Below are 21161 nucleotides of genomic sequence, written 5' to 3' on the forward strand. Positions count from 1 at the left end.
GGGGAGCAAGATGAGGTGGTATGGTAATGGGGGAGAGGGGGTTAGGTCTGCAGCGAGTGATACAGGTATTATTGGGGGATAAACAGGAATGGGTAGTAAGAGGGGAAAAAGAATTGGGGGCCTTTAATTGGGGGTAGGAATTGACGGTGGGGGCGAGAAGATGGGAGAGGTTGGAGAATGGGAGGGGTAACAGGAAGTTGGGGGTTTAGTAGTGGGGTGGCTCTCAATCCTGAATTCTCCCGTTCCCTGTGAATGCTGTGATCTGGGGGAGTCCCACCCCTCTGCAGGGATCTGAGCCCCTCTCTCTGCCCACTGTGTGGTCTGGGATATGGGGCATCATGCTCTTCTTGAGGGGTGTCTTAGCTCCTCTTCCTGACCCTCAATGTGATCTGGGATGGGAGGGAATGAAGTTAACACAGATTTACACAGCTGAAACTCAGAAAATAAATAGTTAAGCTACACACCACCCCTGTGTGGGGTGGGGAGGCTGTTCAGTGTGAAGCAGGGACATGATTTGGAGGAGAGGCAGACTGGGTACACCTCAGGCAAGGCAGGGAAGCCTGGCTGAAGCAGGGGCAGGAATCCCAGCTGGCAGTGGGAGCGAAGGCCCTAGCTCATTGTGCAGCTTGGGCTACATAGCCAAGATGGTGTGTGGCCCTCCAGTAAGCTGCTTCCTGCAGTGTGTTTAAGCAGCAGTAGGGTAAGGCAGGACACTGCAAGGAGCAACTTCTTACATGTCAATGGTTTCTGTGGTGCCAGCTAATGGCTTTTTGGGCTAGGAGAGGTCAGGGGAGCTAAAAAGTGGGCTGGGGACTACATGTTGCGGGGATTGGTGGGGCAGGAGCAGAGAACAAGAGACACACACCCCAGTCTCTTTTTCTCACTTGGTTAAAGTTACTGTAACCATCATGTAATGAAATTGGCATGGTTTTGGGACAAAAGTCAGGATGAGATTTCTCTCACTGGCCCTGTTGGTAACTACACGTTGCAAACATCTCCGAGCATGGCGATTATCCCCAGCCCACTGTAACAAAATGTGCAAGAGAGGGAAGGAGCATTGAAGAATCTCACAGCAGTTGTGTGGTCTAGTAGGAAGACCACTGGACTGGTCTCTTCCTAGCTCTTCCACTGCTCCGTGCCTCAGTTTCCCAGCTGTAAAATATGGATAGTGATGTAAAGCTCTTTGAGATGTGGTGATGAAAAGCACTGTAGAAAAGCTAGATCTTTCAGTTATTACCTAGCCACAGTAGCATATCAGCTGTGAACATAGTTGAGAACTACAACTGTCTAAATGACCATTAACTCCTAAAAACAAACAATTCTCTATTTAAAAAATGAGGAAATTAAATGGCAAAACACTTTAACGTGGAGTTAAGGTTGCCTGGCCATAGCTTGTGCCCTTCCAGAACGTCAAGTTGAGCAAAATGCAAACGTCTGAAAACAAGGAAATACAGAGTTAAGGTAAATGCCCACATAACTTTAACTCATATAAGGGCAGAGTTATGGCCTGATAACCCTAACACACACCCTCCCATTGCCTTTTCACTGTAGTGGACAGGTGCTACTTGCACTCTCCCTACCCTCAAACACTGAGTCTACTCTCTGGACAGAATACCACACTTCTAACATTTAAGAACCACTTCCTACTCTTTTATAATCCCTTCACACTTGCACACGGGATGCCACCTAAGCCTAACCAGCATTAACTCCACAGTCTGCTCTCATATCCACTTCACTACTGCCAGTACCCATGGCAAGAAGGCCCTAGTACCCTGCTACCAACAGCCTACACAATTCTGTATTGAAATAATGCAGACAGGAACCTCAGGGTACGCGTGCACTTCTCTCTTTTGATAACACACATGGGAGGGACTCAGACCCAGATCTCCTCATATTACAGTCGCCATTCTTCCAATCTGCTCCAGCCTATTCCGCTGTCATTCAATACAACTACACTCAACACGGTCAAGGCAGCTGCAGTTCATACAGATAATTCCCAGTGGCTGTTGCTAGCTCCAGGGGGCAGAGTTAAGGTTATGTGGCTGTTTACTTTAATTCTGCATTTCTTGGTTTTCAGAAGTCTGAGTATAGCTAAATTCAACATTTTAGAAGGGCACGAGCTACCACCAAGCAACCTTAACTCTCCCTTATTGAAGTTTTTTTTCCCATTTAATTTTGACTACCTGACACAATAGGGAAGGTTTGAAGCCTTAGAAACTGGAAGAGTTATAAAACCCGCTATTTGTTTATGCTCAGCAAGCTACTTTCCTGGGTATAAACTAATTGTGCTCCTGCTCTTCGAGGTTTTGTTATATACAGTAGTGTCCATCCTAGCAAAACTTTGCTAAAGGAGTATATTATACTTGTTTAAAAATAAGTACAAGAACTGCTGAGAACAGCACAACTTCTAAGCTTTGGAGTTTGAGGATCAATCTTGATCTCTTACTACCCAGCCTTGTGGGATAGGAGTTTCAGTCTCCAGTGCCCCCTTCTCTTCCCAGGCAGTGCTTGGAGAAGCATTGATTAGTTCCTGCAGCACTCTTGCCCTCTCTGGCCAGAGAAAAATCCTGCATGTATCTGGAAGGAAGGAAGTGATGGACACAGAAAAGGTCAGGAATGAATGGAGTTGGGAGTCCCTCACCCTTGCAGAGAAGTCCAGCCCAGCCCACCCCCCCCCAGCTCCTGAGAAGAGGGGGCCAGCTGAGAATCTTACAGGGGTCTGCGTGGGCCCTGCCTGGAGGCATTTTTTTAATATAAGTCTCCATATAGCAGGTGTCAGATCAATCTGAAGCCTCTTGCTCAGCCTCTTCTCACTGGCTGCTGGACGGGAAGGGGCTGTCACCTTGACTGTTGGTGTGGGTCTGCCTTCCCTAACCCACTCAGCTTCTTGGTGCCCAGTGGGTACGGGAGTGAGAAGGGAAGTGTATCTACTGTTCTATCCCTCTTCCAGACTCCTCTCATTTGGAATCCTTCCTGTGTTGCTGTTCACAGCTTTGCCACCCATCAGCAACATGAATCCACCTGATTATTGACACCTTTCACTGAGTTATTCAGAATTAAAGGGGTATCAGTGAAACTCTCACTGCTGCCCACTTAACAGTACTCACAGTTGTGAAGGTAAGCCTTTCAAATGTGATCAAGGCAGGGGAGTCTGTCACAGCGGGGTCATCTTCCTGAGTGTGCAGAGAGAACACCCAGCACCTCTGCTGCTGCTCACAGCTTTGCCAAACAGCAGAGGTGCCGGGTATTCTCTTTGCACATTCAGGAAGATGGCCCTGCCTTGTTCACATTCCCCTCACAGCTGTGAGGACTCAAGGCTTATTTTTTAAAGATAACCTTAAAACAAAGGTTAGATGCTGCAGAAATCACTTTTTCTTTCCTTCCGCTGTCAGGAAAGATTTCCAGAGCTCCATGTATAGGTTATGTTCCATGACACTTTGACTGCTGTACAAACGCTACTCTATAATAGTAGGGGTCAAATATGTGGCAAATTTGGTAGGGTCAGTGGAGCCAGTGAAGTGTCCTAGAATGAGCTCTTTCCCTTGCTGCCCCCAAATAGTGGCATGCTGATCTTATAAACTAACTGAAGCAGGTTGCCAAAACCTACCTCTTATGTAAGTGTGATTGTGGTGAGCTAAGCAGCTTCATGGCTATAAAGATGGGGCTGACCTTAGCACAGCTGCACTTACAAGAGCCTGGGAGGGCCTTCTGCCAGCATTTTACAGAGGCCTCCTCTGTTCTAATTGTGCCTCTCACAGCTGTGCAGTCTCTTAGGGCCAAAGACTAATAATTTTTAAAAGGCAAGTAGGTGTGGTGCTGGATTCTGGCCAGTTGTGCCTTGAGAAACAAGCCTTCAACCTGCAGCAGCATGGTCTGGACCTTAGTAAATTCAGGCCCTGAACTGAGAGGGAGAAAGCCGATTCCACAGTCAAGAATCTTTCATTGAGAAGAATCTGCTTCCAAACCAAAACCTCCTTTCTGCTTAAGCAGAAGCTTGAGTGCTTCCATTTGATCTCCACTTTCACTGTGTTGTATGAGGAGAGGGGTTATGTCTGAAGTAACCAGAACCTTATTAGTTTACTCTTTAGAGGGTAAGGCTGACAACTTAATTGAACCCAGAGAAGAAAAAAGCCATTACAGATTGCAGAGCACAGGTGAAATGAAACATCATTGAGCAGGCAGCTGGGACTTCCAAGTAGAGCAGCCTGTGTGGAGTGCATTGCGGTGATCTATCTGGCAAAGCAGTTTCTTTAAGAATGGTGTCACTATTAGCCTTCAGAGATAGACTTTCCAAGAAGAGCAATCTTTGTGTTCTTGAAGCTGCTAATGTTGCTGGGGATGTGCTCCTAGTGCTGCAATTGAGATGGAGCATGGTGGGGCCAGGTTGTGGTTAGCCCTATGCCACTGTAGTCCTGTTAGAGCTTTGTATACTATTTGGGGCTCTTATTCATTCAGATTTCTAACAAGCCTTGTTCAGGGCAGCATTGCCAACTTTCGCAATTACATTGCAAGTCTTGCGACATTTTCATAAAGCTCTAGCTGATGGAGGAGTCATGTTATGGGAGTATCTCAGGTTTCATTTGGAACACAAGTTTCTGGGCCTCATGGTTGCAGAGAAAAACTTTGAACGTGTGTCCCCAGTTGGCTCATAAGCAAGCTGAGTAAAAAGAAACTAAAACTTATCTCTTAAAATCTCCTTATTTTTGGAGAGCCTGGTTCATGATTTTGAATTCTTGGCCCCACTGTTTGCTTTACAGGCGTTATAAAACACACAGAAATTCAGTATATCAAAAAAGGCAGCCTTCTTCCCAGCCCATCAATATAAAATCCTCTCCTCCCAAATACCATTAAAGAGGAAGCCTGGAAAAAATTAGTATTGTAGCATGGCCTCATTGTTGTCACATCAGGGCTCTGTGGGACCAAGCTGGAGTCTAGTGCACCGCACTGAGACCCTGGCACCAATGCCTGCTGTCTGATCCGAGGATTCCAGTGTGAGCACTTCTCCTGAGTGCAGCCATTGCAGTATCACATAAGGATAGAGGCATCTTTCAGGCAGTCAGGCCCCAAACAATATATGTCTTTGTAGGTCCAAAACTACATCTTTAGTTTCCACATGGAGATTAGCCTGTGCAGTTCAGTGAGTTCTGGTGCAATGCCCTTCCTTGAGGGAAACACCACTTAAGTTGGCTGCTATTTTCAATGCTGGCTGCAGTTTTCCACTGGTCTGGGGTCGTAATCTTACATGGAGCAAACTGCAGTCATGCAAATGCTAAGCAATAAAGATATGGTTAATCGTGGTGAGGTCCCTGTATCCATAAGAAAAGGTGAGAATTTAGGAGTCGTGAGGAATCACCGTTATTCCACCGTTATTCCATTGTCAGGAGGAGAGAATTAGGTGGGAAGTACTAGCTGTAGGGAGTTTTGTGAAGCTCTCTAGTTGAAACTTCTTGCAGCAGGGAACAATACAGGGGTTGTGGCAACACAGCTACTCTAGCCCTGGTTTCTCACTCTCTGTGTAAGAAATTGCTATGGAAGTATGAATTAAGAAGGAATTTACGTAGCTCCAGTCCTTGGCTTTGTCTTTCTGCAAGGATATTTGTAGCTGATGTAATGGATCTCTCCAAAAGCGTGTTTAAATATGCACACTGTTTGCTGCCTCTGTGGGGCTGTTGAGATCACTGTAAAGTCATAGTGAACGTGTGGGATTGCATCTGGAATGAGAAAAGAGTAAATGCTTGACAGGTCTATGTGACACACATACTGTGTGCTGCTGAACATAGCAATTAAACAAGGGCTGCTTTTCCTGTCAAGGGGAGGGAATAAAGCAAGGTTTCAGAGTTTCTGCTTTGTTCTTGCAGGAAGCCGCCTATTACATCTCTCTCATCATTCCATAAAGATATTAAGGACAAATTAACACACACACAAAGGTTTTATAATAGGAAGTGTATCTTTACTGTCAACCTCCTTTGATTGCTCTAAAATGTTCCCTTTTAGATCCCGCCACAGCCCCGACGTGCTGCTCCTGTCACACCCCCGCCACCAGAGAAACGCAAGAATGCTCAGATGGAAGCACCCATTAGAAGTAAGGAAAAGCTTTTTTTTTTTTTTATGTTGGGCAAGAGGCAGACAACACTGAACTAAAATATAGGAAGATGTGTAATGGTAGCAGCAATTCTGGCTGGTTTTGGTCTGCACCTCAGAAAAGCATCTCTTGGATTTCTGCTCAGGTGACTCTGGGCTGAAATTTCCATCACAATTTTAATCCTAAAACTCCAGTGTTGGGGACTAGTGTTTCCCTATGCCCTTCCCTAGTCCTAAAGCATGATTTGTGGCTGACTGGCACCTGTGGCTGCTTCTCCCAGCAACTGTGGGTGCATTGGATGCTGGGCTTGGTGTTCTCTGGACTTCCTAAGCTGATTAATTTTGGGGGAAGACAGTGTTTGCAGAAGAAGCTTTAGAATATTTGTTCTGCTTGGTTGTATAGTTTTTTTGACAAGCATATAACCTGAGTTTTGTGGTCCTTGTATAAGTTTTCTCTCAGGAGTATCATAGGGATCTTTCAACAAAACAGCATGAGAATTTGTTTTGTTTTTTTTCCAATCTGGATGTGATGATGCCATTAGATCACCAGGGGGCACTCACTATTAATGCAATGAGGAAAGGGTCCGTTAAATAAAAGCTTTTTGATAACTGTCCATCTACCTCTTTGGTCGTATAATGGCCACATCAGTCAGACTTTTGCATAGTTGGTGGCTTGCCTGTGCAAAAGACAGGAGTGTGGTGTCTTCACTCCCTAACCCAGAGAAGATCAGAGGTGCATGTGCTGCAAGCACAGTAACTGTGTTGGTAGTGAGAACTTGCAGTACTGATCAGTGGAGTGCTACTGGGCCAATACTAAGCAAAAAAATTGATTTGCAACCTTTAGAGGTTAGACCTATGAGGTAGAGGAGCGGGGAGTGAAAGTTATTTCGTTGTGACACAGTTCATATTGTGGTGGTTGTGTATTGCCCCAGTGCTACATTGTGCTCATACTGTTACATTGTCGCGATGGGTCACTCTCCCCAAACTCAGTCCGGGATTTGTTAATGCCCTGTAAATGAGCTTGCAGGGTGCAGGACAGATCTGTCACATTCTGGGCAGTTCATTGAAGTTTGGAACAGGCAGCAACCTGCTTCATGGTACTGAGCCATTCCACACTATAGTAATGAGAGGTTCTACCCTTGGGAATGATTCTCTTGAATCCATTATCTGTTCCCTTGATTTAATTAAATCTACTGGAAGTACGTGGATGATCGTCTTCAGGAGGAGGAGGAGGAAAATGAAGAATGGTAGAGATCTCCATGGGAGATGTGAGCTCTTATTCAGCCCCACATGTTTTTGGCCTGAACAGTTGGAGTAGCCAATCCCACTATTGCCTTATTCATAGAGGCCTACTGATGGGCTTCTTAGCCACGGATATGCAACTCGTGTTCTGGCTTTCGACTTGGGAGTAAGATTGTGAGATTACCAAAACATCACCCAGGGCTAGCAGAAAAACAGAAGGCTCTTCCAGAGGTGACTGGCCCTTTGGCCCAAGAGAAGCTCTGCCTCTTCAGTTTGGGAGGGTGTTCGTTGCCTAAGGAGGAGATTTATTTTCTATGGATAAGCAGGAGTCAATAAGGAGCAGTGAATGGCTGGGGGTACGTTCATGCAGCATGCAAAATCAGAATCCTTGGGAATCAAGGTGTTCCTAAATCAGAATTTTTCCTCTCCTACAGATCTCAAATATCTTCATTTGGGATTCACAGAAAGTAGCTGATTGATGCCACTTTTTACCCAAGTAACTATCTTCCTGGCCAAGCTATGAGAGGTTGGGTGTTGGCAGCCCCATTTTTACACGTTATGGGACAAAGTATATGAGTAATGAAAAATTTAGGCTAGATGTTCGGAAAAACATCCTAGCAGTAAGGTTGGTCAGACAGTGGACTAGTGTTTCCCTAGAGAAGTGGTATAAGTACCATTGCTAGAGTTAGCCAAAACTAGACAGGAGAAAGCACTCAGAAATATACTCTAGCAGGTACTCCTGTACTGGCTGGGAAAGGGCAGTATGAGCTAACAGGTTTATAATCCGATTACCTAGAGTGCAGAAAGTGGACAACACGTTCCTGTCAGCCAAATGCTTTTTTCTTGCTGTTGACGCCAAGCAGAGCGTACAGTTAGTGCTGCAGGGAAGGATCTTTACAGAAGAAGGGAGAGGCTTGCCGCAATGAGTAATCTTATGTACCTGGAAATTTTCAGATACATCAATCAAAGTACTGGCTACATGCATGCAGTATATTTGGGGGAGGAGGGGGAAGTTATTGTCTAAACCAGGGGAAAAAAGACTCCTCTCTCCTAGTTTCAGTGAGCCTTTTGAAGAGAATCTCTACAGAACAGCTTTCTTCCCCTTCCTGAAGAGGTTATTTTACTGGAATGCTCAAGAGAGACCTAATACAATTTTGCGTTGAGATGAGTGAGCCAGGAAGAGAAGTTAAACCGCTTTGGTAGCATGCACAATGAGCTGCTTAATGGACTCTGCTGCGGCAATTTGTTTTTCTTTTTCTTTGATGCTGTTGCTAAGGCCTTTTAATTGTTCCTTTTCAGATGCTGTTGAAATCACCTCTGGGTCCATTTCCAGTGCCTCCTCTATAAGTACAACTTCCTTGGATACCTTGTACACTGGTTCCACTGCATCAGAAACAGCTCTCCCAACGGCCACTTCCAGCCCCACCAACACCCCTCCCCCTGTCCCCAGAAGGAGTGCCCACACCACAATATCACACAGCTTGGATGTTAGCCCTTCAGCCCACCTGAAGCATGGGACTTCAACAAAGGGTGGTGCAACCAAATCTCCCCAGACCAAGAGGGCTGCCCCAGGACCTCCTGTTGAAACAGCAGGTCAGAGGTCTCTCCCTATGGATGGGGAGAAGAATCTGCAAGTCAAGACGACTGCTCCAGCCCCATCCGGGGGCTTAGAAGCCTTCAACTCTCTTTGCCTTGATGATAAGAAGGCAGCTACTTTGGAGCTGTTGGCACCAGAATCCAGCAGCCAGGCAGTGTCTGTGCCAAAGACAATAGGTGCTGAACTGATCGAGCTGGTGCGCAGGAACACCCACCTCAGCTATGAGCTGTCACGGGTTGCTATCGGTGTAGTGATTGGCCACATTCAGAGCTCCATCCCAGCAACCAATAACATCATGGAGCAGATCCTCATCTCATTGGTGGAAAGTAAGGTAAAGGAAATGCTGAGCTCTGGCAAAAGGGCACCATACAGGGACTGGGCAAAATATTAAAATGTGATTGAAGTAATATTCTGCAGTTTGCTCCTGGAGCTCAGAGGCCAAATTAAGTGAGAAGAGACGAGTCCAAATTAAAATAAGATGAGTGAGTGAATGAACGGAGGTGAGGGGGTTTCAGGGAGAAGTGAGTGAGTTAGGAAAAAATAACCCAAGTAGGTTTAGCTAGCGACAAGCAGGGAAATGGTAGTCTGGTACATTGTGCAGGATATTATTCCAGACAGGCTGTGAAAGTAAGAACTGACTCTTGGGGGGGAATAAGTGAATGAAAAGAAGAAGCTGGTATTGAGATCTGTTTGGTGATCAGCTTGGGTTCTAGAAGCACTGTGCGTAGGCTGGAGAGGAGCTGGGCATTACAGGAGACTACATATGAAGGGATGGAGGATTAACAGTTTGGGTCCTGCGACACTAACAACAAACAGGTGAGTTGGTAGGAGCAGAGCTGGGGGGATAGAGTTTCTAGATCTAGAGGGTAGTGCTAACAGTAAGATGTCAATGGGCACAAATACAGCAGGATCCAATGCACTCTGGGGAATTGTACTTTGGTCCTGTTTCTTTATGAAGCTGGGGATGGCTACATATGGACAAAGTATAAACTGGCTGCTCTCCTAGAGGAGAAGGAGATGGTGGTGGAGCATTTCTCCATGGAGTTTATTTCCCATACTGTGACTGCCACAGGGATGAAGGAGAGAGAACTAGTGGCTGCAAGTGTGTTGTATTAGCCTCCCCGTTGCCCACCACTGAATCACTTCTTCCTAAACTGCAAGCGTTTGCTGGATTTTTCAAATGCATGGAAACTTTCAGCAGAAGTTCTGAATTCAGCATTCTTCTAACCATGAATGAGAGGATAAGATTGAGGCAAGTCTGAGGACAGGTATCCTGACTAGTGAGGGCGAAGCAAGCAATCAAAGGGAACTGCCAACACGGAAGGTTCAGCAAGCATTACTGATGAGTCATTCTGTGTCTTGGCCATGTGTGACTAGACACAAGCCATTGGAGAGCATGCTGCCTCCCGGATGGTGGATCTCCTTACATAGAAATACCCAAATCCTTTATGTGGGAACCTACAACATGAGGGAGTTGGGATCTGATAGGCACAAGAATGACTTTCAGTATCCAGGAAGAGAACTGAAGATCAGTTTGGTCAACTGAAAAGATCAAAGAGTTTTATGGTGCCCAGTGTGAGTGAAAACTGAAGGAAACGCGTTAGAAACCAGTGTGTGAGATTCAGGAAGGCTTGAGATGCACTGAGGCTTTTTCGGATGAGGTCTGACTTTGGGTACCCTGCGATCAGAATTTGTGGGGCTGGTTAGCAGTGTTTTAAACCTAGATAGGAAAGAGCAGAGGCAAAGCTTTTGCTTTGCTCAACTGGTGAACATTCAGCATGTGGTGAATAACTGAGAAATATTAGAGAACTAATGAAAAATAAGAAAAATGGGATGGGATTTATACTAAATAATGAAGACTGATCTGGGGGGCATAAATGGAATAGTGACATTGCTATACGGTACCTGTGTAGGGGAGAGATAGGAGTTGGTGCTCTAGTTCTGGGCAGCAGCTAGGGGATAACTTAGGGATGAGTTGAAGTAAATATATTAGTCATATGACCTGGGTACTGTGCATGCCAACATCATAAGAGAATTAGCCAAAGAACTTGAGCCATTAACAGTTGGTTCTCTGAGAGTTTTTTTAAAAACATGGAGATAGCACAGGACTGGAGAAAAGTTATTGTGGTACAGATCCTTTTTAAAGAGTGGCAGTTATTTTCTGCAAGTAGTGGAACAAATATCAATGCAACATCTGTAAATGGGGGAAAATAGAACCATGACTAATGAACAGATGTTTATAAAGAACTTCTGTGCATAAACCCACTTTTTTTCTCCAACAGTGTTACACTTACCCCTATACAGTAATTCTATGCACAGTTATGCAACATGTGTGGCTGTAACAAATAATCACCTTATTTTTTGTGACCACAGAATACACTAAACTTACTTTGCACCTTTTTAGGCTCTTTGGTTGGTCTTCCCATCAGGACCGTAAAGATTCAAATAGTTTTCCCCGAGACAAAGTTTCTCTATTGCTCTCTATACTGGGCTGTTCCACAATATATTCTTCAGCCCTCTTTTAACCCATTTAGGGAATAATTCCCAAGCCATTTGAGTAATATCACCATCTTCAACTCATGCCTAATAAACTAATTCCAAGCCCTCACCACCTCACTCGATTACATACATGCACAAACAAAAATAAGAAGACTGCATCTTGCAGTAGTCATTGAAACAGACAAGTGTCTAGGCAGCCCTTACCTTTGAATGGAGGGATAATAAATTTAGCTCCCACTTGTTAAATACAAGGAGTACATTCTACATTCCTTATAAACATCTAAGATTACAGTTCCATTGCTGATGGCAAAATTAGTGAATTGTTCAGAGATGTTCAGATGTCCAAAACTACTGGTATTTAAAATTTAGATCAAATCATAATCCAGTTAATTATCTACATTGAAAAGATCACCCATAAGTAATCATAACAGCTCACATTTTTGTGGCCACAACCTATCGGGTAATTGTTTTCAAACTCAATAATAATATACTTATATGTCTGATCTAGATTCAGAAATAATTTGTAACTGATGTATCGTGCAGATGTTCTGGATTTGGCCCGAGCTGTATGAATCCTTGCTCAATTTCCTTTCCCTTGGACCCTGAACAACCCTCTAAAAATACTTTGAGCTTTATCGTGCTCTGAGAAAACAGATTTTTTTTCTATTTCTGCAAAGAATCACCAACTTTGTTGGTTGTGAAAGTGAAGACTGTGTACCAAGTTCCTGAAAGTAGGATCCCTCGTCTGTTTTATAGCTGTGGCTAGATCCTAGGGAACATGAGATTAAATTTTGTAATTCATTGGAGGGGGGGCAATGTATTTGCATTTTGTACTTGGTATTGTACAAGGAACAAAAGACACTGCCCCTGTCCAGAGAAATGTAGTCTATCAGTGTATCTTCAGCAGTATTTCTCTGAGGGTAGACACCAAGGTCTGGTTTACACACACACAGTTTTTGTACTAGTACAACTATTTTGGTTGGGAGGAGGATTTTTTTTTAGTTATGCCAGTACATCTCCTAGTGTGATGTAGTTATACTGATACAGAGGTCCCTTATATTGGTAGAGCTTATTCACATTACTGTGTAGGACTGGCAACTTTGTACTTGTATAACTAGTTGTAGCCGGGGTTGTACTGCTTGCGTTATACCAGTATAGTTAAAACAATACAACTTTTGTATGTGGACAAGCCCCAAAATAATTATCATTATAAGTTTATATCCTTGATTATACCAGAACATTCCATGTTCCCAAGGGGATTTTATTTACAAACTGACACAATGTACAGGGCTGTGGCTCAGCTTTCAGCTTTAAGGCAAGGGCATATTTTTTAAAACACTTCATAAAACTCTTTGGAGCCTCTCCTTTCATTTCATACAGTAGAGACACTTATCCATGGGGGGATTCTGTCTCTTTTTTTAAGTAAAGTGAGACATCATTGATTAAAGCATCAGTGAACTCCATAGTAAATCTCATGCTCATTTCAAGCTTTGTATTACATTCTTTAATTAGTTGTGCCCTTTCTTCTATTCTTCTCGTTTTTAATTTGAAGTCAAATCACTGGTTTACTAAATCAATTTTAGACTCTGTTACCTCCAGAAGAGCATGCTGGGAATAAGCTGAAGATTGAATTGCTTGTGTATTTTCCATTCATGTATAGTGCTCCTCTTCTGTAGAACCCAGTGCAAGGCACCGATCTAGGAGGGGGAAATGACCTCTTATGCCTCTGATATTTTATTTCCCCTAAGTTAGTCTGGTGGGTGTCTGATGCTCACTTTGTAATGGGAGTAACTTCTAAAAGCGTGAGCTCAGATTACTAATGAGCCATAGTTCCCCATTAAACCCTTAAAAAGAGGAAGCAGAATTAACCAACCACTGTGTGCTCAGGATACCTAGAGGCCCTCCCATTATAAAATGACACCAAGACAGAATGTTTTCCTTTGGGAAACCTGAGTCACAGCAGCAAATCTCCCTAAGTGGCTTCCCCAAGCAAGCATTGACATTGCCTAAGCTATGGTCACTCTCCTCTTGTCCTGCCTCCTTTTTTAATGAATTACACAGTTAATAGGTGATGATAATGAAGGAAAATGAAAAATCTTGCTTTTACAAAAGTATTTGCTGCAATGTCTATTGGAAAGATATATTGGAATTGACATGCGTAGGAGCACACATGTCTCAGGAATTGGAGGAGTTGGTCTGAGGATTTATTGGGCTGAATATCAGACAAGAAAAAACTCCTTTGTTTGCTGTATGAAGTCTTCAGAAGCATAGGAATTGCCACACTTTATCAGACCAGAAATCCATCTCGTCCAGTGTCCTGTGTCTGATAGTAGCCAGAACCAGATACTTGAGAGGAAGGTGTGAGAATCCCAGTGGGTAAAAGGGATCATCTGCTCCCCATGTTAGGGCTCATCCTGGTCTCCAGTAGTTAGAATTGGCTTAAACCCTGAGGTTCAATACCCTTCCAAAGGTTGTGTTAGGACTAACTACAACAATTCTGGTTATTCTTGTTATCCATATAAATGTCCACTAGTCCCTTTTTAAATCTTGCAAAGTTCTTGTCCTTTTAGTGTGGCTTTTGACACCGTCCCACATGACATTCTCATAAGCAAACCAGGGAAATGTGGTCTAGATGAAATTACTATGAGGTGGGTGCATAACTGGTTGCAACTCTATACTCAGAGGAGTTACCAATAGTTCACTGTCAAAGTGGGAGTGTGTCTCTAGTGGACTACCACAGGGGCTAGTCCTGGGTCTGACTATTATTCAATATTTTCACTAGTGACTTGAATAATGGAGTGGAGAATATGCTTATAAAATTTGTAGATTACGCCATTCTGGGAGGTGTTCAGGTACTTGGGAGGACAGGACTGGAATTCAAAAGGACCTTTACAAATTGAAAGATGGGTCTGAAATCAACAAGATGAAATTTGATAAAGAGCAAATGCAAAATACTGCACTTAGAAAGGAAAAATCAAATGCACAAATACAAAAAGGGGCATAACTGGCTAGGTGGTAGTACTGCTGAAAAGTATCTGGGGGTTAGAATGGATCACAAATTGAATGTGAGCCAACAGTGTGGTGCAGTTGCCAAAAAAAAAAAAAAAGCTAATGGCATTCTGGGATGTATTAACAGGAGTATCATATGTAACACACAAGAGGTTATTATCCTACTCCATTCAGCACTGGTGAGGCCTCAGCTGGAGTACTGCGTCCAGTTCTCAGCACCACACTTTAGGGAAGATGTGGATAAATTGGAGAGAGTCCAGAGGAGTACAACAAAAATGATAAAATTTCAAAAACCTGACCTGTTACCCAGTTTTTTAAAAAAGTCCTATGTTTAGTCTTGAAAAAAGAAGACTTGGAAGGGGAGATACTAAATAGTCTTCAAATATGTTACAGGCTGTTATAAAGAGGACTGTGATCAATTGTTCTCCATGTCCACTGACGATAGGACTGCTTATCTGCAGCAAGGGAAATTTAGGCTAGATATTAGGAAAAACTTTCTAACTCTGAGGGTAGTTAAGCACTGGGATAGGCTTCCAAGGGAGATTGTATAATCCCCAACATTTGTTGGGGAGGTGTTTTAAGAACAGGTTGGGCAGACATCTGTCAGGGATTGTCTAGGTTTACTTGGTCCTTCCTCAACACAGAGGGCTGAACTTGATAACTCCTCAAGTGTCCCTTCCATTTCTGTGATTTATCATATTATGTGACAGCTAGTTATACAGTCTGCCTACACATTGTGTGAAAAATCATTTCCTTGTATCATTTTTGAATTTGACACCTTTTTAATTTCATTTAATATCTCCTTGTTCTCCCTGTCACTACAAGAACAGAAGCTCCTGATGTACCATCTCTTGACAATTCATTATTTTATATGCTTTTATCATGTCCCCTATTATTCATCTCCTTTCTAAAGCAAACAATTGCAATCTTCTCTCTTCCTGTGAGAGTTTTTCCAAGTCCCTGATCATTCTTGTTGCCCGTCTCTGAGCCACCTCTAATTCTGCAATATCTTTTTTTAGATGGGGTGACCAGTACTGCATGCAGTATTCCAGATGAGGCTGCATCATTAAATTACATAATGGCATTATAATATTTTTCTCCATGCCATTCCTTACTCCTCCTCGTATCTTGTTTGCTTTTTTGAGCAGCTGCACATTTTACTGAGCTGTCTGCAGCAATGCCCTATCTGTGGGATTAGTTACCTTAGAACCTTATAAGAAGTATGAATAGTTTAATTTTTTCCTTCTAATGTAGGTTACATTTTCGTCTGGAAGAAGTTTAATCTATGCCTCCTGTGAAATTGCAGTGTCACAATGTTCCACTTATGACACAGGAGTCAGGATCCATCTGCACTTCCATTAAAATCAAGCTTTAAAGCTGTTGACAGTACTGTAAGCTCTACTTCGGTCAAAGGAGTTCGAACGTAAGTGGGATGGCCAGCGTGGATTGGCACAAGCCATGTTAAACCAGTCATGCTTACAGCTAGCTGATATTTTGGTTTGACCCTATGCTTTCTGGGAGGCCAGACTACATTAGAACCCTGTTTGGACACAGCCTGCGCACATCAGCAATAGGCATGCTCCAAGCCCTGAGCCCTCCAACCAACCCCCTGGAGCGTCAGACCCTGTTCCACTGGACACACTCAGAAATCACCCATCTGCTGTTCCCAAACCAATGGAACACCAGTTTACCAGTTGCACTTCAAGATCACCTCTCAGTTCAGCTTACAGAACTTAAATTTGTTTATAGTGAAAACAAGTATAAATAGAGATTTGAGAAAAATCAAGTAGAATTAATGGAAATTGGAAACAAATGGATACATAAGTTTAGGCTCCAGCAGAAGTGTTAACTAACAAGATGTTTGCCTGTCTCATAAAAGTTAGCTCACCCAAAGTTTCTCTCCCAGTATTAAACAGCAAGACTGGGTGTGACGCGTTGTTCATAAGACAAGCCAATAGGCTGCCTGTCTCTAGGTGAAGGATACCTGTATGTATTCTGCACCCCCAGCTATACTGTAAAACCTGTCTTAGAGATCACCCCTGAAAAGAGATCACTTGTCACAAGTCACTACTTGCAGAGGCCACAGAACATCACCACGCTCTGGTGTGCAAACCTTTGCAGAGGGACCACCTCTCTTACAAGCAATCACTTTTGCTAACTCCCATGAGAGGTCACTCTTGGCAGGTTTTACTGTAGTTCTAACCATCCATTGTCTTCACTTGTAAACTGGGTACCCCGTGCTGCTTATTTATTTCCTTCAGAGAATCTCTCCTGAAGACTTTGCAGTCTCTTGATTAGCATTTTGCTCTGTCTATAAACAGGAATCCATTGTGAAATATACATTATGTAGTTTACATGTAGCTAGGCAAGTAGGTAAGCATTTCCTGCCTGAAAGAAACCTGTTTATCACCTTCTGGTGGCGAGCCCCAACTAGCATAATTATGAGTGTATATACATAACTCCCTACATATTATCCACACATACCTCTAGCAATGATTAAGCATGAAACAGGCTTTCAGTGGAGACCTCACATGTCACCCGTTGACAAACTTATTTAGAGACCAGACCAAGGGGATCCCTGTAACACTGTGCACCCTGCCGGTTGGCATCAAGAGGTCCCTGAGTCACAAGGACCAGTGTGTAAACCCATTAACTTCCTATGGATTCTTGCTGGCACTGGGTTATGATGCATTTAGTGTGTGTATGTGAACTTTGCTACCTTTCATTCTGTAACTAGCCGTGACAAATCTCATTGCTGACACTGTCAAACTGTTGCTCCACTTCTGCTGCTTCTGGAAGCAATCTGCCCTTTGCACTGAATGCAGTTTCCTTCTGTAAGTCTCTGTTGCATAAAACGAATGACATTTCCATCTTGTTGAAAAATTTCTCCCACTCTGCGCACGTTTAGCTTTTGGGAGGCTTGTTCCCCTTGCTTGTTCAGAAGCGTGGGGAGCTCAGGAGTGTTAACACTTGGGAGACACTTGTACAGCAGCTTTGCTCTTGGCACAGGCCGAAAAAGGTTCCTGCAGTATCTCACTAAGAGAGAGGGCATGAATATTTTTTGAAAATTGTTAGGGCTTAGGAGGCCTTTTGTTCATAAATGGCTACGGAAGTAGCCCTGTTTGGGGAAGTCATTGCCAGACCCCCCTGAGCACACCATCCTCTCATGGCAGTTCTTGATCAAGGACTGCCGTCAGCCAGAGAAATCTGCTGCCGCATATATCTGTGGAGTGAATGTTTATTGGCCTACAGATGGCTGGAACACCTGAAAGGCGAAGTCTGGAAGACGTTACTGAAGCGTAGCTAATGTGGTGGTCGAAAGCCAAGTAACTCCTCTCCTCTCTCTCCCTGTGACACGCTTGCACATCTGTACACACCAGACTCTGCCTCTCTGCAGAACAATCCTGCTTTCTAACAGGATTATATTTCCAGTGAAGATTTCTTTAATTATTACATGCCCAGCCAGGGAGCAAAACGTGCTCCTAAATGAAAGCGTTATGTGTTCAGAGAGGTTACCCTGGAGAGTTTGGCTCAATAAATTAAATTAAGTGTCTCTGTTAATCTGGACTAGAGTCTCCTGGGGAGAGCTGTTGAGGAGACCAGCTCTTCTCTGCATTAGCTGCTACTTATTGAGGGGGGTTTACCCGCCTCTTGTAAATGAAGGATGGAGGGCAGCCTTTGTTACAACAGCAAAGAGTGAAATACAGAAGAGTCCCTTTTGTGTCTCTCCTGAAGAGCTGCTGTATGTTGGAGCCGCTGTTGCTGTATGCTGATCTGGAGGGGAGTCTCTGGGAAGGTGTTTGTACTCAAAGCACCAGTGATTTTCCAGAATTGGTGGCTTGGAGAGAAGGAGGAAGTAGAAAAGGAACAAAAGCAGGAAGAACAGCTTTGCAGCTCTGCAGCCAAGTTTGCAGACCAGAATCGACAATCTGTTTGTTAGCAGAGGGGGTGAGGTGGCAAGAGAGAAGCTTCTGAAAATAATCATGTTCTGTTCAGCAGAAATGAAAGCCCTGTAGCAGCGTATGGTTCTCCTTCCATTTGGAAGGGACCAGCTGTTTTGTTAAGAACAACAAACAAATGCAAAGCAAATTTCATTATGAAAACAGTTACATCCACTCACTGAAGGTGTCCGCTGCCTTCCCAAGTAACAGTCTGATTCCTGGAAATGACCTCGTGGAGTGTGCGCAGGGCTGTAATAGCTGCCAAGCTGCTTAATAAGCAGAGACCTGACCTCATTGCTGGGGCTGGGGGAGAAGAGAATGGTGCTGAGATTCCATTAAGACAGCACATGGTATGGTTCTACTAGTCCGATTGGAGCACTTTGTTAGGAGATTGATCTCATTCATGGCCATTAGCAGATTTATGTTCATTGGAATTGGAAAGCCTATGGAGGGGGGATTATAAAGGCAGAGATTTGAGTGTTGAGAGGCTAAGAAGAGCTTGGGTTAATCATCAAAACAAGTAGACGATCTAAAAAGGCATCCTGACTATTAACTCTATTAAGAGCAAACCGGCATATTTCTGGACACCTACTAAGAGATACTGGCCACAGTTAACCCCCTCACAGGGGCTGGCCCTTGGATGTAGAATAGTCTCCCAATGAAGTTCCATCACTTGAGACACTTGAAAATGGGCTAGCCAAAGCACCTGAGCTTGTACTGCAAGAAACAAACCTGCACAGGCAAAGGGAAGGATGTGACCAAGTAGGTGTCTTCCATCTACCCTCTGAGTCTGTGATTTAAATCACTGTTTAGCATGGTTGCTGTCATCAGTTTGTGCTTTGTGTTTCTTTGAAAGTCACCCTCTGTCTCACACCAGCCTGCTGGTAATCTAGCTGGCCACTCGTCCCTCCGCAGTGTCCCAAGATGCCTTTCTCAAGAGTACGTAGTGGATTGTGATAGTTAAACCAACACGTTCCCTCCTTCATCATCTCAGCCTGACAAAGATTGTGTAATTAACAGCGACAAGAACACTTTGATTCAGTGCTTCAATTATGTAGTAAAAAAAAATCCTAATTAGTTCACACCTCAGATGCCACTAAGCAAATTATGAACAAGTGTCTCTCTAATAAAACAGCTTAAACATTGCACTTAAGTTTTCAGTTCAGGGTTACTAGGTTTCAGCTGCATTGGCAATAGCTTGTTCTTTGACATTTTGAAGTGCTTATGGCAGCTACCAGTGCATGCTTTGAGACGAACTGGGCTGCATTTGTGCTTTATTAAAAAAAGATTTCTGCTCTCTCCTCTGATATGAACTTGAGCTGCTCTTGTTTCTAATGTGAGTTACTGCTCAAAGGTTTTACTGTCTGAGGTGCAGCATAAGTGGCAAAAACGAAGTGTGACTAGATTCCGTTCGTGGCCTCATCCCTCTCTGTTGAGGCCAAGGCCCGGTGCACATTGTATCATACATGTAGTGAAAAATAAATTGTTCCCGAATTTAAGTAGTGATGATGGGGTGGGAGGGGGGAGGTGTCTCTTTTCTCATTGCACAGAGAAGGGCAATATTTGTTACTCCCTCATAAACCACTTCCTTTTGTTCCTTTGTCTCATCAGTGTGGCCCATCAATCTGACCAGGTCACTCCCATCTTTGAACCTCTTCTGGCTTCCTCCCTCCATTTCATCAGGTTCAAGCTGCTGCTTCTTGCCTTCAAGGTCCTGAATAATTTTTCCCCTTCTGATAGTCAGTGCTTACCTCGTCTAGTGTTGTACCCTCCCAACCTGTCCCCATTCTCCACTTCTTCTCTGACATCTCAATACTTTCAGTGCTGCCCCTTTATCACAGAATCTTCTTCCTGAATTAATCTTCAAAGACAATACCCTCTCCTCATTCAGACTCCTCCTAAGGCACTCCTCTACCATGATAGCCACAAAAAACTAGTTCGCTTATAGCTAAGATGTAGGGTAAGCTTTCATTTATAGAAAAAAAGTGGCATATAAAATTCTATCAGGGTATGGCTGTCTGTCACCTGGCCACCTTTCTCTTTAGTTGTTAGCCTTTCCCCTACCTTCCATCTCTCTGTTTTGTCTCAAGCATGTAAGCTCTTCAGGGCAAGGATTTAGCGTGTGTGTGTGCGTGCGCACGCAGTATTTTGCACATGGTAAATACTACCAGACACGTTGTTAATAATAATCTGAGAGAGATTTACTGATCTTTGTGACTACATACAAACTCATAAATCTATGGTGCACTGTCATCTCACTTGGCTATATAAAGAAAAGCAGAGCCTAAGCAAATTGAGAGGAATTGATTCCTGCACAGGTTAATCCAGAAGGTAGCAATCCTAATACTTAACACTTACTGTGCTTTAACATCTTCAAAGTGCTGTACTAATATGAACTAATCTGTTATTAATTATTGACACAACTGGCAGGTGAAATGAAAATCTGCCAGTTCTGAGTGTAAGAAAAATGGACTGTATTGCTGGGATCACATCCAAAGAGCTGCTGGCTGAACTTTAAGTTTTGTGGGACAAAACTGTGTCTTATAGACAGGGCCGGCTTTAGGCCGATTCACCCGATTCCCCGGAATCGGGCCCCGCGCCTTAGGTGCCTTTTTTAATTTTTTTTTTTTTTTTTTTTTTTACTCATCCCGGTGGCAGTCTGCTCCGCCGGGGTCTTCGGCAGTCCCAGGGCCCCGCGACAGCGGCCGGAGCTCCGGCTGAAGCGCGGCAGCCCCAGGGCCCGCCCGCCCCCCCTCCACCACACACACACTATGTCTCTATCTCTATCTGTC

The 21161-nt window shown here is 43.8% G+C and overlaps 1 protein-coding gene across 1 annotated transcript in view; it reads left to right on the top strand.

The window, feature by feature from the left end:
- The window catches only part of NCKIPSD (NCK interacting protein with SH3 domain), a 94923-nt gene that overhangs the window by 42796 nt on the left and 30966 nt on the right, over nt 1-21161 (top strand). The window contains exons 4-5 of the mRNA XM_039481641.1: nt 5995-6082; nt 8623-9251. Of these exons, the coding sequence (XP_039337575.1) occupies nt 5995-6082; nt 8623-9251 (717 nt within the window). The remainder of the gene's footprint in view (nt 1-5994; nt 6083-8622; nt 9252-21161) is intronic.

Source organism: Mauremys reevesii, linkage group 7 (genome assembly GCF_016161935.1).
Source record: "Mauremys reevesii isolate NIE-2019 linkage group 7, ASM1616193v1, whole genome shotgun sequence".
In the NCBI taxonomy this organism is placed as follows: Eukaryota; Metazoa; Chordata; order Testudines; family Geoemydidae; genus Mauremys; species Mauremys reevesii.